General features: G+C 36.2%; 1 protein-coding gene across 2 annotated transcripts in view; it reads right to left on the bottom strand.

Annotated features, from left to right (window-relative positions):
- Positions 1 to 20,742, bottom strand: part of SLC17A3 (solute carrier family 17 member 3) — a 30,081-nt gene that overhangs the window by 1,813 nt on the left and 7,526 nt on the right. For both annotated transcript variants that reach the window (XM_012741357.3, XM_076010506.1), the window contains 8 exons: positions 19,540 to 19,663; positions 14,635 to 14,846; positions 14,209 to 14,442; positions 14,035 to 14,122; positions 6,501 to 6,587; positions 755 to 873; positions 469 to 630; positions 57 to 186 (listed from right to left, as the gene is read on the bottom strand). In XM_012741357.3, the coding sequence (XP_012596811.1) occupies positions 57 to 186; positions 469 to 630; positions 755 to 873; positions 6,501 to 6,587; positions 14,035 to 14,122; positions 14,209 to 14,442; positions 14,635 to 14,846; positions 19,540 to 19,663 (1,156 nt within the window). The remainder of the gene's footprint in view (positions 1 to 56; positions 187 to 468; positions 631 to 754; positions 874 to 6,500; positions 6,588 to 14,034; positions 14,123 to 14,208; positions 14,443 to 14,634; positions 14,847 to 19,539; positions 19,664 to 20,742) is intronic.

Consider the following 20,742-nt stretch of genomic DNA (forward strand, 5'->3'; position numbering starts at 1 on the left):
ATCCTTTGGCTGTTGCATGCCTTGTGAATTTTTCGACTCTCAGGCCCTGTTCTTACCTATAACTGTGGCAATTTTCCTCACAGTGATGAGCCTAAAATTCTTGCTCAGAAGGAAATCTGCCAGACAGCCTCCCAGGATACCAGTGGCCCAGGCACAAAGAAAAGGAAAGGCTGATAGGACTCCATTCTGAGGGGAAAAGATTAAGTAAGTCATCATAATAAAGGCAGTGAGATCACAACTCTTATTGATAAATCACTAATAATCCTACTGACATTCTGAGATCATACTTTCTTAGGAAAATCAGTAACCTCTTAAATTATATCCCCAGAAAAGCCCTGGCATGACTGTTTAATAGTAGATTATTTTTGGTAACAAGAAATACATTTCTCTAGATGGAATGATTTGTGAAGATAGACTAATCAGTGAGTCATGCAAACAGGAGAAGGGGATGGAGGGAAATATACTCACATCTCTGATGTTAACATTGTGCACAGAACTGATGTAAGTTGGTGTGTATGCAATTATTGTGGTAAGTAACCAATAATAGCCGAAACTGCAAATACAGATGGACCAAAAGGGTAGAGATCTCAATATAGCCTTGATGGGAAGAGGCTGCTTAAAAGAACTGACCTGGAAACAAATTTACTTAGTTAGAACAGTAAGATCAGAGAGATACTCACACACTCTTAGTTACGCTTAGAAATCCACATGCTGACACAAGGTCCCTGAAAAGGGTTAGAGTCTTTATGCATACCTGTTGGTCCAAGGAGGATATGATGTATTCTTTTTCTGAGGTGCTTATCCATGGGTGAGAGGCAGGGTCATCATAAACCAGAACAAACCAGAGAAGGCAAAAGACACAGCCACTGCCTCCTGCAAGCACAGGGTAAACTTGGTAACGGGGCTGATTTCTGCCTTTTATGTGAATTGCTTTTGTGATGGGACATTTTCTGATATAAGTCCTGGGAAAAGCTCTTATTCATTATATATCTTTTCCATTTCTCAAACAATTCCCATGAATATCACAGCTAGAAAGCACCCATTTCTTTACATTTCTTATTTGTGTATGTGGAAATCACAGACCCTAGGAATGGTACCACATTTGGTATCTCAATCTTTTTAATATTAGCCATTCTAAAAGATGTATAAAAACTACTCACTGTGGTTCTATTTGCATTTTCCTAATGATTAAGGATGCAGAGTTGAGCATCTTTTCAAATGCCTATTTTCCCTTTCTATATCTCGTTTGGTGAAGTGTCTTTGCCCATTTTTAAATTTTTTTTATTATTGAATATTGTGAATTATTTATACATTCTGGATAAAAGTCATTATACATGGGTTTTGCAAGTATTTACTTCTTGTATCAGCTTGTCTTTTTAATATCCTAACAATGCCTTTTGAAGAGGAGACATTTTTAATTTTGATGAAATCCAATTTATCAGTTTCTCATTTTATGGATCATTCTTTTGGTGTCATTTAGGAAATCTTTGCCTAACCAAAGAACAAATATTTTCTATGTTTTTTCTAGAAACATTTTTATATTTTTTTCAGATTTTATAGTGAGGTCTAGGATTCATTTTGAGTTAGTTTTTGTATATGATGCAAGCTATGGATCAAATTTCATTTTTTTGCTTACGAATATCTAATTTTTGAGCACCATCTATTAAAAAGACTATCCTCTTTCTAATGATTACACTTTTGTTAAAGTTTATATTATATGTATAAGTCTATTTATGACTATTCTGTTTTATTGATCTATTTGTCTATTTTTAAGGCAATACAATACCATCTCAATGACTGTAACTTCATAATATTTCTTGACATCAGGTAGTGTTAGCCCTATAACTTTATAATTTATTTTCAGAGTTGTTTGGCTATTCTAATCTGTGTTTTCATAAGAATTTAGTTTTCAGTGCATTAGCTCTTTCACGTCTTTTGTCAGATTTATCCCTGTGTTATGTAATTTCTGATGTGATTGAAAATGGTACTATTGTCTTTAATTTAAATTTATAATTCTTTCAGCTTTTGTATGTTTGAAAATATCTTTATTTTGCCTTTGTTTTTGAAACAATTTTTTCACTTGATCTGTAATTCTAGGTTGACAGTGTTTTTTTTTTTCTTTCACTATTTTAAAGATGTTCCACTGCCTTCTCTCTTGCACTCCTTCTGACAGGAATGCTGCATTTATCTTTATCTTAAGTTCCTCTGTATAAAACATGTCTTTTAGCTTTGGCTGCTTTCAGATTTTCTCTTTATTACTGGTTTTAAGCCATTTGATTGTGATGTAATTTGTTCTAGTTACTTGTATTTGAGATTCATTGACCTTTTGGGATCTGAGTTTATAGTTTTCATCAAATTTGGAAAGCTTATGGACATTATCTCTTCAAATATTTTTGTTGCTTTTGATCCCTCATCCTACTCCTTTACTTCGGGCACTCCACCACTTACCAATGTTCTCATTTTATTATTATATTTTTCTCTGTGTGGCTCATTCTAAATGGTTTCTATTGCTATTTTTAAGTTCATGAATTTTTTCTTCTATTGTATCTAATCTATCATTAATTCCATCCAGTGTATTTTTCATCTCAGATATTGTACTTTTCATCTCCAGAAGTTTGATTTGGGTCTTCTTATATTAATATTTACTATGTTTCCACTTAACTTTTTGAACATATAGAATTATGTTATAATGTAGTTATAATAACTATTTTTAATGCCCTTGTCTGCTAATTCTAAAATTTCTGTCAGCTCTGGGTCAATTTTGATTGATTTATTATTCTCCTCATTATAGAGTATATTTTTCTGCTTTTCCTCATGTCTGGTAATCTATGGATGGAGCCAGACTTTACTAATTATATCTTTCTGGATGCTGAATAGTTTCTTTTTCAGAATATTATGGGGGTACAAATGTTTTGGTTATATGAATTGCTTTTGAGTCAAAGTTATAAGTGTGTCCATTCCTCATATATTGTGCATTGTACCCATTAGGTGTGAGTTTAACCATCCCTTCTTCCATCTTCCCACCTGCTTGATTTCCACTGAATTTACTACCCTTATGTACACATGAATATTGATCATTTACTTCCAATTTAATAGTGAGTACATGTGGTGTTAGTTTTTGTATTCTTCAGTTGCCTCACTTTGAAGGATGGCCTCCAGTTTCATCCATGTTGTTACAAAAGGTATTAGTTTATCATTTTTTTTATGGCTGAGTAATACTCTATGGAATACATATACCACATTTTATTAATCCACTCATGTATTGATGGGCACTTGGGTTATTTCCCCATCTTTGAGATTGTGAATTGTGCTGCTATAAATATTCGAATGCAAGTGTCTTTTTTATAAAATGTCTTTTTTTTCTTTTGGATAAATAGTGGGATTGCTGGATCAAATAGTAAGTTTACTTTCAGTACTTTGAGATATCTCCATACTATTTTCCATAGTTTTGTATTCCTATAAATATCATTGAGCTTTGTTTTGGGATATAATTGATATAATCGAATCATGTGGAAATATTAATAAATAATAAAGTTTGATCCTTTTAGGTCTTGCCATCATCATTGATTAGAGAAATCCACAGAAATCCATTAGTGCTCACTCTAGGGCTAATAATTTCCTACTGTTGAGGAAAAACATTTATGATAATTCTACCCAATGACCCCTGAATTATGAACTTTTCAGTCTGTCTTATGTGAAGAAGCACTACCCCTTATTCTCTGTGAGTCCCAAGTACTGTTCTCTAATAGTTACCAATGATCCCCACCCCCCACACACATAATCTGATCAGTCCTCTGCAGAGTACTCAAAGGGGACTCTGCAAATAACTGGGGTTTTCTCTACATGCAGCTGTCTCCTCTGAGATAATCTATCCTATGAACTCTGTGTGTCTTATGCTTTCCAGACTCTTAGCTCTGCCTCCTCAAGAGAACCTCAAGCAGAACCTCAGAGGTTCTGCTGAACTTTGCCTAAATTCTCCTTTCCTGTACCATGTCCTAGAGCTCACCTCTCACAGGTCATTGTTTTTCCTCTGAGGTCCAGTGTCTTGACTATCACTCTTTCATATATTGTGTCTGATTTTCTTTTTCTTTCTGACTGTTTCACACCAGAAGGTATATCTAGTGCTTCTTACTATATGTTAGGCAAATGTGCACACTCAATACAGTTTTATGTTTGCTGCCGGCCTCAGTGTGTCTCTGAATTACAATGAATTTTGAATGTTAAGCCTGCCTTACATTCCAAATATAAATTTTCCTAGTCATGATGAACTATGCTTTTTATGTATCGATGGGTTCGACTTACTAATATTGTTTCCAGGATATTTGTGTTTAGGTTCATGAGGGATGTTAGTCTGTAGTTTTCCTGTTTTGTAATATCTATGTGTGGTTTTGGTAGTAAGGTAATTCTGGCTTTGAAACTTGAGTCGTGAAGTATTTTCTCTTCTATTTTCAGGAAGAATCTGTGTAGAATTGATATCATTTCTTACTTACCTATTTGGTAAAATTTGCCAGTGTAACCATGTGGGTCTGGGCTTTCTGTTGTTGCTGTTGTTTTTGGAAAGCTTTAAACTCAAAAGTCAATTTCTTAATGTACATGGAATATTAAGTTTATCTTTTCCTTGTGTGAACTTTGTTACTCTGTGTCTTTCAATTAGTTTGTTCATTTTATCCAAATGATTAAATTTGTGAGCATAAATTTGTAATATCCCCTTATTATGATTTTAATATTTGTAGGGCCTATACTTAGATTCCTTTTTCGTTCTTGGTATTGGTTATTTGTATCTCCTCTCTGTCTTTCTCTCTTTATCTCTCTCTCTCTGTCCATCTGGCTAAAGATTTGTTGATGCTATTGATCTTTTCAAAGAACCAATTTTTAGTTTTATTGAATCTCTTTTTTTTTTTTGTTTAAATCCATTAATTTCTGCTCTTATTTTTGTTACTTCCTTCTGTTCAATTTGGGTTTAATTAGCTCTTCTTTTTCTAGTTCTTAAGGAATAAGCTTAGATCATTAACTTGAGACCTTCAGTCTTTTCTAATATAAGCATTTAATGTTAAAAGTTTCTAAGTACTGCTTTAATTACAACCCACAAATTTTAATATAGTGATTTTCATTTTCATTCAATTCAATTTTAATATTTCCCTTCTGTCTTTTTCTTTAGCTCATTGGAAGTTTGTTGCTTACTTTTTAAATATTTGGAGCATTTCCAGAAAACTTTCTGTTATTTATTTCTAGTTTAATTCTATTATGTTCAAAGAACATAATTATACTTTCTATAATTTTCAACTCATTTAAATTTATTAAAGCTTGTTTTTATGGGCCATAGATTGTCTACCCTGGTGAATGTTTGAAGCACACTTCAAAAACAGTATTTTCCTGTTGTTGAATGAAATGTACATCATCTGTTTTCTTATTCTATTGATTATTAAGAGAAGAATTTTAAGGTCTTCATCTCTAATTTTCAATGTCTTTTTCTCCTTACTGTTCTATCATGTATTTTGAAGCTCTGTTGTTAGGTGCAAATACATTTCAGATTGTTACCTCTTCTTGATGACTTGATAATATTCCTTGTTTTGAAGCCATTCTTCTCTAATCTTGTCATATCCACCTAGTTTTCTCTTGATTAATATTTCCATGGTAGATCTTTGTTCCCTGGACTCTGCGGGGTCCTGAAAACCAATAAGATTCTATCTCTGCCCTCAAGGAACACACTGACTAAAATGGGAAGTGAATGTGTAAACAGATAAATTCAAGCTAATGAGAATTTTGAAAATAAAATGTAAAAGCTGCTGAAGTGGAAGCTGTGGAGGCAGCAGTTGTTTCTTAATTTCTAATAGTTAATGGAAGGCTCTGGGGCAAATGCTGAAGTTGGCAGGATTCATCCTCTTGATGTTTATAGTGTTTTCTTTAAGAAACTGGAGCCTTACCCAGGATGCCTCATTGCTATGCTTAATCTGAGACAAAACCCACAGCACCACCTATCTTTCTTTCTTCCATCTTTTACAAACTATTGCTCTGTAAGCCTATCATCTACCACCTACAATGGCAGCAGAGTATGCCTGATTACATTGTGATAATAATGCATTGTAGTAGGTTAATAGCACTTTACGATAGGCAGGAAGACTTCCAAACTTTTTTTTTTTTTTTCAAACTTTTTGATGGCATAGGTCAGAGGTGGAGAACCTGCAGCCTTGAGCCACAATGTGGCCTTCTGGATCCTTGAGTATGGCCTTTTGACTGAATCCAAATTTTACAGAACAAATCCTTTTTCTGTAGGATTTATTCTGTGAAGTTTGGATTCAGTTGAGGGGCCACACTTGGGGACCTGGAGGGCCACATGTGTTAATTGTTCCCTTATATTTTACTAAGATAGTTTGTTTTTTGGGGATTTTTTAAAATCTTAACTCATTTCCTTCTAAAAAATTACATACAAAAGTACATACTCAGAATAATCTTCCTGAATACGAAAACTTGGGAATTTGGAGATACCGAAGATACCTTACCGAAGACATAGAACGCAAAAGGCCACCCAATGGTTTGACTAATGAAACCACTAATGAGAAGGGCAGTGAAGGATCCCAGTGGCATTCCTGAAAAGAGACAAAAGTAATCTGTGGGACTGTGGACTCCCACCCAACAAACACATACAGACTGATAGATGACATGTTAGAGAGCAGTGACTCCAAACCATAAAGAGACAAGCATATTAGAATATATGAACTTCAGATTTATGATTTAGTTCATAGGTTCTCCTGAGAACACATTTTTCTGGCAGTTCCCTAGTAACATGGCAGCTGACAGTCATATTTCCTTTCATACTGCTTTAATTTTTAATTACATAAGTCATATATGCTTATTGTAAAAGTAAACTACTGCAGCGTCAAAGTTTCTCTCACGTGCCTTCTCAATTCATTCTCACTCTTCTCTCTAAAATTAACCATTAATAAGAATTGATTATATAATATATAATTGCATACCTTTTCCTTTTTGCACACATACATAATATATATCTACACATACAATCATCTTTGTAATTGCATTTATGTAATATATAGACAGAAAGCTAGATTTTTCTATAAGTGTGCTAATAACTCTGTTTTAATTTCCATAGCTTTATAGAGTATTCTAATATGGTAAGGCATGTTCCCTTTTTACAACTTTTTCAAACATTTCTAGGCTATTGTATTTTTTATTTTCCAGGGGAACATTAATATCAACTTGCCAAATTGTATGTATATAGGAATTATTATTTTTAAATAAGCAGGATCATAATGTTTCTATTGCTTTGTATCTTCATTTTCCATTTAACAATTGGTCTTGTAAGTATTTCCATGTCATTGTGGATTCTACCTACTCTGAACATAGACATAATTACTAATTTCTGACCATGAACATAATTTATTTCTGTGCAATAGAATATCAGAAATAGACTTACTAGATTAAAAGCTATGTGCATTTTAAATTTTGGTAGATACTACCAAAGTATTAGGTTGGTGCAAAAGTAATTAGGGTTTTAGCATTGTGGAAATTTGCCATTTGATATTGGAATACATTCTTAAATAAATGTGGTTATGTTATACATCATTTTAATGTACATTTCTGGCTTTATGTTTTTTGCTAATGACTTATTAATTGCTGTTTATTGTATATTTATTTTAGACCCTGGAAATGATGTTAGACAAAAAGCAAATTTGAATGATTTTCTTATTCAATTTCAAAATGGGTTGTAAAGCAGTGGAGACAGCTTGCAACATCAGCAATGGATTTGGCCCAGGAACTGCTAATGAACATACAGTGCAGTGATGGTTCAAGAAGTTTTGCAAAGGAGACAATAGCCTTGAAGATGAGCATAGTGGCCGGCCATCAGAAGTTGACAACGACCAATTGAGAGCAATCATCGAAGCTGATCCTCTCACAACTAGAGAAATTGCCAAAGAACTCAATGTTGATCATTCTATCATCGTTCTGCATTTGAAGCAAATTGAAAAGGTGAAAAAGTTCAATAAATCGGTGCCTCATGAGCTGACTGAAAATCCAAAATATTGTCATTTTGAAGTGTCGTCTTCTCTTCTTCTTTTTATAATGTATTTAATTTTTAATTATGTTACATGATTTCCTGAATTCCTTACATAGTACATATGGTTAAAATTTGAGTTTTAGCCATAAACTAATGAAACTTGTTCCAGGGTAGCTATGACAGTTATTGTACTTTTTTCAGAGCAGTATTGTCAATTTAAGAAAGAATAATTGAATCTGTTATCTTAACTCCTCCTATTCAACTTGCATAATTTAATCCAATTAATCTTCCTTAATCACTACTTTCATGCTGTCATTCCCCTTCTCAGAAAAAGTTTTTTTGAGACAGAGCCTCACTCTGTTGCCTGGGCTAGAGTGCCATGGTGTCAGTCTAGCTCACAGCAACCTCAAACTCCTGGGCTCAAGCGATCCTCCTGCCTCAGCCTCCCAAGTAGCTGGGACTACAGGCACGTGCCACCATGCCTGGCTAATTTTTTCTATTTTTGGTAGAGACGGGGTCTCACTGTTGCTCAGGCTGGTCTCCAACTCCTGAGTTCAAACAATCCGCCCACCTTGCCCTCCCAGAGTGCTAGAATTACAGGCATGAGCCCCCGCGTCTGGCCTAAAAGTTTTTTTTTTTTTATTTCAGAATATCATGGGGTACAAACATTTTGGTTGCATACAATGCCTTTGCTTCATCCAAGCCAGAGCTACAAGCATGCCCTTCTCCCATACAGGCTACTCTGCACCCATTAGTTGTGAATTGACTCACCCCACCAACCCCCTCCCACCTGACCAGCACCCAGTGAATATTACTTCCATGCAAGTACCTTAGTGTTGATTAGTTGGTCTTCTCTTCTTATAAGCAAAATCAATGAACCATTTCTGGATCAGATTGTGACACGTGACAAAAAGTGGATTGTATATGACAACTTGTGATGACCAACTCAGTAGTTGGACTGAGAAGAAGCTCCAAAGCACTTCCCAAAGCCAAACTTGCACCCAAAAAAGGTCATGGTCCCTGTTTGGTGGTCTGCTGTCAGTCTGATCTACCACAGTTTTCTTAATCCTGGCAAAACCACTACATCTGAGAAGTATGCTCAGAAAATTGAAGACATGCACCAAAAACTACAATGCCTGCAGCCAGCATGGGGCAACAGAAAGGCCCCAATTCTTCTCCATGACAATGCTTCCTGCATGTTGCACAAACAATGCTTCAAAGGTTGAATGAATTGGGCAACAAAGTTCTGCCTCCTCTGCCATATTCACCTGACTTCTCACCAACTGACTACCACTTCTTCAAGCATCTCGACAACTTTTTGCAGAGAAAACACTTCCGCAACCAGCAGGATGCAGAAAATGCTTTCCAAGAGTTCATGGAGTCCCAAAGCACAAATTTATATGCTACAGGAATAAACAAACTTATATCTCATTGGCAAAAATGTGTTGATTGTAATGGTTCTCATTTTGATTAATAAAGATGTGTTTGAATCTAGTTATGATGATTTAAAATTCACAGGTCCAAAACCGCAATTACTTTTGCACCAACGTATACCTCATTAGAAGGCTGTACCAAATTAAACTGACAACAATTTTTCCCTTTATCTACTTGACACTATTTAATATCCTCATAGTTTTTAAAAATTATTTTTTCAATATGAATAAAAAAGAGTATCTCATTTTAATTTCCCTTTTTATCGTGAGGTTGCATTTTTTTTGTATGTTTAATTATCACTTTTATTTCTTCTATGAACTGTTCATAATCTTCTTTTTTTTTTTTTTTTTTTTTTTTTCTTGAGACAGAGTCTCGCTTAATTGCCCAGGCTAGAGTGAGTGCCGTGGCGTCAGCCTTGTTCACAGCAACCTCAAACTCCTGGGCTCAAGCAATCCTCCTGCCTCAGCCTCCCCAGTAGCTGGGACTACAGGCATGCGCCACCATGCCCGGCTAATTTTTTTCTATATGTATCAGATGGCCAATTAATTTTTTTCTATTTATAGTAGAGACGGGGGTCTCACTCTTGCTCAGGGTGGTTTCGAACTCCTGACCTCGAGCGATCCGCCCGCCTAGGCCTCCCAAAGTGCTGGGATTACAGGCATGAGCCACTGCACCCGGCCCATAATCTTCTTTGTTTGTTTAACTTTTGTTCATATACAGAATCTTTGTTTTTTTTTTAGACAGAGTCTCACTCTGTCACCTGGACTAGAGTGCTGTGGTGTCAGCCTAGCTCACAGCAACCTCAAACTACTAGGCTTAAGCGATCCTCCTGCCTCAGGCTCTCGAGTAGCTGTTACCGTGTTGCTTGCTCACTTGATTCATTTACAGAAGTCTCCAAGATGTTCATATTAAAGAAAAAGGTTTTTTGATAATTATTTTATTAATTCAAATTAGAAACAATAAAAGTGGTATTATTACCTACAACCTCTTGGAGGAACTTTGTAAATCTTTGGGAATCCACTACAGGCATGTGCCACTATGCCTGGCTAATTTTTTCTATGTATTTTAGTTGTCCAGCTAAGTTCTTTCTATTTTTAGTAGAAGTGGGATCTCACTCTTGCTCAGGCTGGTCTTGAACTCCTGACCTGGAGTGATCCTCCCACCTTGGCCTCCCAGAGTGCTAGGATTATAGGCGTGAGGCACCACGTGCCTGGCCAGAATCTTTATGTATTGTGAATGATCCTTCTGTCTGGCATGCTAGCTGCAATTCTCCCATCTTTACTTTATGTTGTGTTTTGATTCTCCTTTATAATGACCTCTGCATTTACTCTTTTGCTTAGAAGGTCTTTCCCCACCCCATAATGTAAATAAAAAATTAAAAAAGCAAAAAATGTCACATAATGTTTTCCTTCTCTTTTAGACATATTCTATTTAAACATATTACTTGTGTTATCTCATTTAAGTACTAGTAGTCAAATTTATTTAGTAGTCAAATTAAAACAGTGACATGAAAAAGTTAAATAACTTGCCAAAGGTCACATTGTTAATAACAGGGGAAGGCAGCATTTGAAATGAGGCCACTTGACTCCAGGGCACAAATAGATGAAGATGGAAATCAAACACCCTTTTCTACCACTAAGTCCACCAAATCTGCATCTTTTCCTTGAACTCTCTGCCTGTGCTTGACTGTAAGAGGAGACAGGTTCCTACATCCATCCAAGGGGAAATATCTTCTTGTCCTCTGGACCCCCAGTCCCTAATCCCCAGGCCAAGGCCAGGTACTGTCTGTGGCCTGTTAGGAACCAGGCAGCGCATCACTGCCTGAGCTCCACTTCCCCACCCCACCCCAGCCCTGTCTGTGGAAAAATTGTCTTCTGTGAAACTTAGGAACCCGGCCACATAGCAGGATGTGAGCAGTGGGCTAGCCAGCAAAGCTTCATCTGTATTTACAGCTGCTCCCCATAGCTCACATCGCCCCCCCATACCCATGTCCCCCACATCCTCAGGTCTGTGGAAAAATTGTCTTGTCTTCCATGAAACTGGTCCCTGGTGCTAAAAAGTTTGGGGGTCACTTCTAGACTGTGGGCTCTGATAAGCATGAATTCTCTATGCATCTTCACTTCTTTCCTTAACTCTTGAATCTTTCCCATCCACATGCAAACATATCTTTATATGGTTCATGTTAAAAAGAAAACAAAACAAAAATTCCCACCTCTTCAGAACTCCCTCCTAGCACTTTGCCATTTCTCTGCTTCTCTTTCAGGCAAAACTTCCCAAAAGGCTGTGCTTACTGCTTACACCTCTTTCTTACTCCCTCTTCAGCCAACTCTCACAACACTGACATGGCTCTTGTCAAGGCTCGTTTGACATCCAACTTGTTAACTCGAGTGCCACTTGCTCAACCCCAACAACATGTGGTGCAGCTGACCTTTCACCTCTGACTGACTGTTGTCTCTTGGCATCAGTCACTTGCACTCTCTTTGTCTTCCCACTGCCTCATGGGAAACTTCTTGAAACTTCTCGGTCCTTTGCTGGCCTGTCATTCTCTTCTGTCCAAGGCCTGAATACTGCAGGGCCTCAGGGCTATTTCCTTGGTTTCTTTTCTCCATCTATGTTCTTTCCCTAGATGGTCTGGTCCAGCACCAGGGCTTTAAATACTGTCTATATACTGAGGAATTTCAATATATCTTGTTTCTCATATCTCTACTGAATTCTAGACTATAAACCAGTCAATCTCCACTCAGATGCCTAATAGTTGATAGCTAGCACTAGATTTACATACATACATTGGCTCATTTAATGCTCAAATATGCATGTATTAATATATACATGAACACACATCTATCTCTATCTTTTTATCTACCTATGTATGTGTATGAGAGCTGTGTCATATATATGTGAATATTTAAAGTGTATTTGTTTTATTATGTTTTGAGCATTACTGAAATTATTAATATATCATCCTGGATGCTCTCTTCTAGGATATTGTACTGTGTTTGCCGTATTATATGAGAATATTTATTTCTACCATATGAAATAAATAAATTCATCTTGTAAGACATTAGTCAAATAGTATAAGATGTATTAGGTATGGATTATGACTAAATCAATAACTTGTGAGATACAGATAGACAGTATTCATAAGCTATGTTAATTAAATTTAAGGAATTTACTAAGAATAGCATGTTTGTTTTTATTCATAGACAGAAAAGGATGGAAAGAGGAAGATACAGTACATTTTGTCCTAAAGGCTAGCAGTATTTGAGTCCTTCTACTGAGGCAGGTACCTTTCTGGAGAGTCTTCCTCCAACCTTATAGGCTGAGTAGTCCAATCTATCAGTGTAGCCTACTGAGGGGCCCCAGCATCACTTGAAATTGCAGTTTCTATAAGACATACTGAGGCAAGAGGGTAGGTTTAGCCCACTTCACCTGCCAATGTGTTTCTCCAGTGGCTTTCTGTTAGGTACCTTCAGATAGCCATGGGCTCTGTGCTTTCTGGACAAGGTTCTGGAGACCAGAAAGGATCACCTCCCTGGAGCCTCTCAAACAGTCCCTCAATGCTAAAGACAAGAAAGCTCCTGGAACTTGCAGCCTTGTAGGCTTCTAAGATTCTTCTAGATACTGTCAGCTGACCTATTCTGGTTGTTCAGTCTCTATACAGTAGGAAGTGAGAAGAAAGGAAGTTGGCACTTTCTATAAGGTCTCTGTCTTCATTCCACTGTCTTTATTCCAAGTCTTTTAACTTTTCTTTTATGCATTCCGTCTCCTTACTTTCTTATGCAGTATTCTGGGGTAATCCCTTACTGTGATAACTAAAGTGAATTTCCTTAGTCCAAATTGTACCCTACATTCCCCTATCAGTGAATACAAGCTCTTCAGGGTTATGATGGGCTTTAGAGGGGTGTGCTGTCAGGGAGGGTGAGATGTAGCTTATTTTCTGGACTCTAAGAGTCCCTGGCCTTCTTTGTACTCATAAGTTACCTGAAGTTACCCTTGTTTTCTTACCCGGCACCCACTTTGGCAATCTCCTGTTTGTTAACCATATACTGTCCATTTTATACTCTTCCCAAGCATAACTGGTTTCTTCCTCTAGAATATTCACTCTGGGCACAGTGTCCAGTCAGATCATTATCAGAAAGAAGTTCTCAGGACAACTGAGAATGATTCTAAAGAAGATTAAGTTGGATCTATATACCTTACACTGTAAACTAGAATAAACTCCAATATGTCAAGAATGAATATATAAAAACAAAACCCTACAAGTTTAAAAAGAAAACATGTTTGGGTGTTTTTATAACTTTTCTATGACTCAAAATCTAGATGCCATAAAAATGATCAATTCGATTACATAAAAATATTATTTTTAAATGGCAAAAATTATATTATAAGCAAAATCATGCCACAAATGACAACCTAGGGAAAATAACTGAAAGTCATGTCACAGGCAAAGGATCAGTCTCCTTAATTTATGAATACTTTATTGACATTGAACAAAAGATGAAGAACTATGCAATAGAAAAACTGTCAAGGAAACCTATGAAAGAATATTGGATTATAGTATACCTATTTGAATCATATGTTTTTACCTGACAAAGCAATGGAGCAGAGTCTGCTTCGTTCATGTGGAAGACTCCATTTTTCCCAAATTGCAAACTGACCCCCAAATCCTGAGCCCTGAAATAAAAAAATGATTAGGGTTTTTGATATCTGGTGCCATGTAGAAATTCATATCCAGCTCAGATTTATGAAATATTGAGTACCTGGCTTAGGCCGTGGACTACTCGAGTTATAATGAGGGAAGTTAATCCAAAGTCAGTGGCCAGAGGGGTGCAAAGGGTGAGAAGCGAAGATACAAGCAAAGAGAAACCAAACACTCGCTTTGTTCCTACTTTTCCAGCCAGGTATCCACTGAGAGCCGGTGTCAGAATCATGCCATAGTTGATAGAGCTGAAGATGATGCCTTGAATTTGGGGGTTCCAGTCATATGTAGGGGCCTTAGGGAAACAGAGAATGCTGTAACATAAACATATTCTTATATTCTCTAAGAAGCTTCTTTAGATATTTTACTTGCTTTCAAATTACTATTTTCTCAATTAAAATTTTGAACATATAAACTCTAGAAAAATAAATATCCAGACAAACAAACATAAAAACAAGTGCACAAATTTAAATTTTGCATTGCTTACCCTTGCAGGAAGACTCTTTGGAGTATTATTTGGGCCACCAAATGAATCAATAGGAAGCCCCTCAGTGGAGCTGTTGAGCTGGGATTGATGCCCTGTGCTGTTGACCATGGCTACCATGGTGATAGATATGATAGTATTTTGTGTTACCAGTGACAAGTTGCAGAAATGTAGGGTAAGGGCTAACCCATAGCGAGTGGAACATAAGCCTGGAACTGAAATATTATGACATCACATTAGTGCTTTCTTCTTAAGTCAACATTAGTTGTTCACAATATATAATACAAAAAGATATTGCAGATCATCACCTGATGATTTAAATGATACTTATATTGGCTTTAGGAAAGGAAGATACAAAAAGAAGAGATCATTGAGATAAGCCTACATCCGCTTTATACAGTAGGATATTCTGTGCTTCCTGTGATTTTGTTCCTCCCATTCCTAGATCATCATGTTCTATAGTTGATGAAATTACTCACAAGGAAATTTATGTATATATAAATTTGTATATATACATATACAAATATATTAAAAGTAAATACATACATATAAATATATACATATTTAAATTACTATATAATTTATAATATATTAAATATAATCTGAATGTATAATTACATATACATGTATATAATACATACATATACTACAAATATTACATATTATATATGTTATATAATGTATATAAATTTTATACATATCAATAAAATGTAATTCAAACTTTGAGGCAGTTTTTCATTGGTGTAGATGACTATTCCACTCAAATCTTAAGGCATTGAGGACAAACTTTCATATAAATTTGGAGATTAAACCCCTATAAAGACTTTCTCATTAGAGAAATTGGCAGCCACAAACTTCAAAAAAGTAAATTGAAAAAATAGTGGAAAAAGAAATGAGCACAGCATTCAAATAATCTGTATCTGTACATCAAGGAAAGATGGCTACTTAAAAGCAGAAATCCTTTTCTCAGATCATGGCTGCATTGTCCAAAAAATGTAGAACATGATGAAATTAGCTTTTGTGATGGAAATTAAAGAATAGAATTATTTAGAAGTTGAAATGTGAAAAAAATCAATTAGATGAGATCAAATGGTACAAAAATGTCAAAGGTTAGCTCTCTACTCTGCTTCTTCAAAAGTCTTGTGGCATTATATTAAGTGAGTAGAAGATATCCTGGCAGAATATAGCTAACAGTCTAATTTGAAGAACAAATAAAATGTGTGAGGCAGGAAGCTGTATTTACCTGACCTCAGATTTCTTTTAAAAAAACTTCAGGCAGATGAGGCTTTTGGAACTCTCTCCACTGCCTTCACTTTTTTCCCCATGGGAAGAAAAGGGACTTGAATCAAGGAGTTTTGGTAAATAAATTGAGTATGTATAGCTCAACATCCTTCTCAGCCTTCCTGAAAGCTGTCTACTCTCCTACCACGCATCTATTAATACTTTAGCAGAGCAAGCCTGGACTTGTCTAGTCCACCTCATGCCTGGGTAGGTAATTCTGTTCAATTCAGGAAAAATAGCAGGAAGCTGGACTAATGACTCTCCTAAGCCATGTCTGCCAGTACAGATTTTATATCTTCAATCAATCATTGAACAAAATATTGATCACTTCCAATATCAGACCACAGAGGTATATCAGCAAACAAAGTAGATATATGAGTTTGTGTTTGTGGACCTCACATTTCAGGGAGCAGCACAAAATATGGAACACAAAACAGTAAATCATATAATGTATTACAGTGTGATAAGTGCTGTGAAGAAAATAAAGCAAGAAAGGGCAAAGTCCTAATGACATACCAGAGAGCTGGCCATGTAGATGTCTAGTGAAAGAGCACACTACATAGAGGGAACAGCCCTGAAACTAGATGGAGATTGCCTGGTGTGTTCAAAGAACCAAAAAGAGGTGAGTATGACAGAGTGGAGTGAGCCTGGAGGTAGAAGAGCAAATATAGGAAAGAGAATGGGGTGTGAATCCTTCAAGGCCACGTGGGCCATTGTGGATACTTTGGCTTTTACTTTGAACGGGATGGCGGCTGCTGGAGGGTTTTAAGCAGAATTGGGATGTGATTTGACTTACATTTTGGGGGGATCTCTTCGGCTTCAGAATTGAGATTAAAATGATAGGGAGGAAATTCAATTAGGAAGCTTTTGCAATTATACAGGAGAGAAGTGAAGCTAGCTTGTGCTGGGCTGGTGGCAGTAGCTAAGACGTGATCAGATCCTAGGCAAATCCCAGCATGGAAAAAAACACCAAATAAGAGGTTCAATTTTACAGATGGGTGGAGGGTAAGGAGGAGAGGAATTAGAAAGGTTTTTATTAAACAGCTGGAAGAAGGGACTTGTGCTTCATTAGGAAGAGAGTTCTGTGGAGAAGCAGGTTTGGGTGGTGGGGTGATCAAGAGCCTGTTATTGGACATGTTAAACACAGATGCTTCTTAGGTACCCAAGAGAAGGTGTTGAGAATATTGTTGGATATAAAACTCTAGAGTTTAGAAGAGAGGGAGGAGTTAAGGCATAGCATTAGGAGTTAATAACATACAGAGGATACTTAAAGCCATGAGAATTGGGAAATGGAAATAAATAGAGAAGAGAACCAAAGACTAACTCCGGCGCTCTCCACTGTTAAGAAGTTAAATAAATGGGGGAGGAGCCAACAAAAGAAAGTGAAAAGGAATGGTCAGTAAGATGGGAAGAGAACCAGGAGATTATGGTGTCCTGGAAACAGGGGAGAGGGGTTTCAGGGATAAAGAAATCCGTCAGTGTGTCAGATGTTCCAGTTGGGTCACATAACATGATGCCTGAGAATTGACTCATACATCCTCACAATAACACTGTGAGGCAGCTACTATGGCCATCCCAACTTTACAGAAGAAGAAACAAAGGCACAGAGAGGCCAGCTCATGATGTAGCCCTGGTGTCTGTCTCTTAACCACTGTACCACATGTATATGGTAGCTTTGTTTTGCCCCAGATGATTCCATGAGAATACCTCTACTACAACCCAAGTGCAACCATATGTAGGGTTTATGTGGCTATGCGATATGGGACAAGAGGGCACTCCCTGGTTCTTCAAGAAGTCCTTAAAACTTCAAGAAAGGAAGTGCCTTAAGATTAATCAAAGAGGCTTCCCCTTAAGGCTATGCTGTCATCTCTTTATGGAGTCCAACTCTTTGTATTGAATGAGGGCAGAAGAAGAAATTTGGAGGAAATTGGAAAATATACTGAATTAGAATGAGGAACTCAAATATATCTTTGTAAAGGCTTTTCTTTCTGATTCGGGGCTAGGTGGTGATTGCCTATATCAATCAAATCAACCAATAATTTGTAAGTTCTTGTGGTCTATAAGTTCCCCAAGTTGCCTTGGGATTCTAGATGTTAAAGTCTACCCCAAAGGGTACTAGCAAACCAAGAGACTGATGGTTTACAAATGAGGAGATGGAACACCTGCCTCATGAGATTGCTGAAAGATTAACTAGAGAGTGTGTTTAAAAGGGTTAGCCTGGTGCTTGCTAGATGTTAAGTATTCCCTACAAACTACTGTTTGTGTCCCTAAAAGTTATTTGTGTCCTGTATCTATTCTGAATGAATTGTACCAGTTGTGTCTACTCTAATAGATTGGTGCCAGTACTATGCTGTCTATTAAATGTTTTCAGTGATCATTCCTAGCTATATGAGAATGTGTGAGTTTGTATGTGTATGAGAAAGTGTGAATTAATAAACCACTGAGGGCATAGTATTTAACCACTGAAAGAGGGCATTGACATGATGAACTCATGGACTGTTGAAACTGGGAGGTTATATTGATGAATTCAGTACTACTTTAATCAGAATCCCAGATGCTTGTTTTTTAACTTGATGTGACAGAGAAACCCTAAGGGGAAGTGAATCCCCAGTAAATCCCACCTCATAGTCTTCTGACATTTGTGTAATTCAGCTTGATTCCTTGCTTCCAATCTATTCTCAGTACAGAAGTTGGAGTCCTCTTGTTTATATCAGAAATAAAACAACCTCTTCTGCTCAAAATCCTCTATGTGATTTCATTTTTGTTCAGATTAAAAACTAAAGGTCTCTATAGTGATCAATGGAAATGAAATATGTAAAATCTTTGCCTCACAATTTTCATTTCTTAGAAATAAACCCGGAAGAAATAGTTCCAAATGTCAACAAGTGTTATGTTAAAGAATGTTCATATATCATATATATATAATAGCTGTCATATACATAGTTTATATACATGTATTAGCCAAGAAACATATGTAATTCATATATACATATGATAGCCAAGTAACAAAACCAAACCCTACAACTTAAATATCCAATCACAAGAATATTTTTCAGGTAAATAATACATCGTCTATTAGATATGTTGGAATATAATATGTATCCTTTAAGAATAACATTTGCGAATATTATAAAGCAATATGGAAAAGTATGTTGCCAAGTTAAAAAATAACATAATATATGTAGTATAGAACTATGCAAAAATGCATATTAAATTAAGGCAATAAAAACAAATTATAGTGTTTAAGTTTATGAAAATCTTTTCATTTCTTGATTTTTGAAGTGTCTATAATTAGCTTTTCTTACTTTACTTAATTAAACAATACAATGATGTTTAAAATATTACATGCAATCACAAGCAGAAAGTACACAAGGTAAACAATTTGGTTGTAATTATCAAGAATGTAAGTGAATATGGATAAAGATTAGCAGGTAACTGTCAAAAATAAAAGATCTTTTTCAGAATAGCAGTATTTATTTCTTTCATAGTTGCAAAATGTACATTAAAGTTACTGTATTTTTAAAAACAATTAACTTAAAATTTATAAATTCACTTCCTTATTTAATACTTTGCAGAAAAGAATACACTGAAAAAATTCTAAAACCAAGCAGTTGAGGTCAAATTTACCTTTGCTGGGGATGAGTTTCTTGTCCACTTGCTTATCTTGGGGGTACTTACTCTCCCCTTCTATGGGGCTCAACTCTGTCATGGTGGCCATCACATTTCTCCTCTTCTGGTGAATGGTTTTCACCTATCAGGATAATATGTAATACACATGTGTCAATCAAGAGAAAGGGACTCCTTTGAAACATTTAAATAGGGGGCACCAAGAAAACAAAAGCTGGCCCATTGCATCTGGTTGAGGTACAGGAATGCTCAATACCCACTCTTGGCTCAACCTGACAGGCATACTGCGCCTAAGGCTTGGAACTGTTTACTGTTTAGGATCTAGAGTGCTCACTGTGTGCCAGTCTACAAGTGCTGGCTTTGGAGCTAGGCATTCCCAAGTTCAAATTCAGGCTGGCGATTTACCCACTATAGCAAGTGCCACCAGTAGCAAATTTGTATAATTCAGTTTCCCCATCTGTTTTTAATAACAACAGCATCTTCATCAAAAAGTTATTGTAAGGCTTAAATAGATTGCACATGTCAAACACAGTGCCAGGCACTCTAAGTGGTAGCTGTATAATGCCATCTACGTACATAATACTGTATTATTGCCATGATTGTTGGAGCTACTACAGAAGTGTGTCACTTTAGAGATATGTTCCTCTGGAATCCTCTCCCTGCATGTGAGAACTTGGCTTCTAGTACCCTTTACAGTTCCTATACTGCTTCCTCATTTGACCCGATGTGAGTGTTGCTGATATGTGTGCCACTAATAATTGGGGGCCAAATTTGCATAAAGAGATAACATTGAAAGATAACATTATTGTCTATAGGTTGCTGATGTATCTACAGAGGTCTAAAAATAACTAACATGGAGGTCCTGATCTTTCTGCATGTAAGAGTACTAAAAAAAATCATTACTACTGTACAATATTAGGATCTTTAATGCCCAAAGGAGTATGTGGTACTGAGTGTGCTAAATTTATTAAATTTATGAATCTCTTAAAGAAAAAGTTTCAAATATATAACAGCATATACCACTAATAAACCAAATGTATAGACATATGCTTTTGCTTCTCTTAGATGAATACTTAGGAATGGAATATCCGGATCATATGATAAGTGTATGACTACCTTTTTTAGAAAATGGCAAACTGTTTTCAGAATGGTTGTACCATTTTACATTTCCACTCATAGTGTATGGGAGTTCCAGATCCTCTA

The sequence above is a fragment of the Microcebus murinus genome, chromosome 15 (genome assembly GCF_040939455.1).
Source record: "Microcebus murinus isolate Inina chromosome 15, M.murinus_Inina_mat1.0, whole genome shotgun sequence".
In the NCBI taxonomy this organism is placed as follows: Eukaryota; Metazoa; Chordata; class Mammalia; order Primates; family Cheirogaleidae; genus Microcebus; species Microcebus murinus.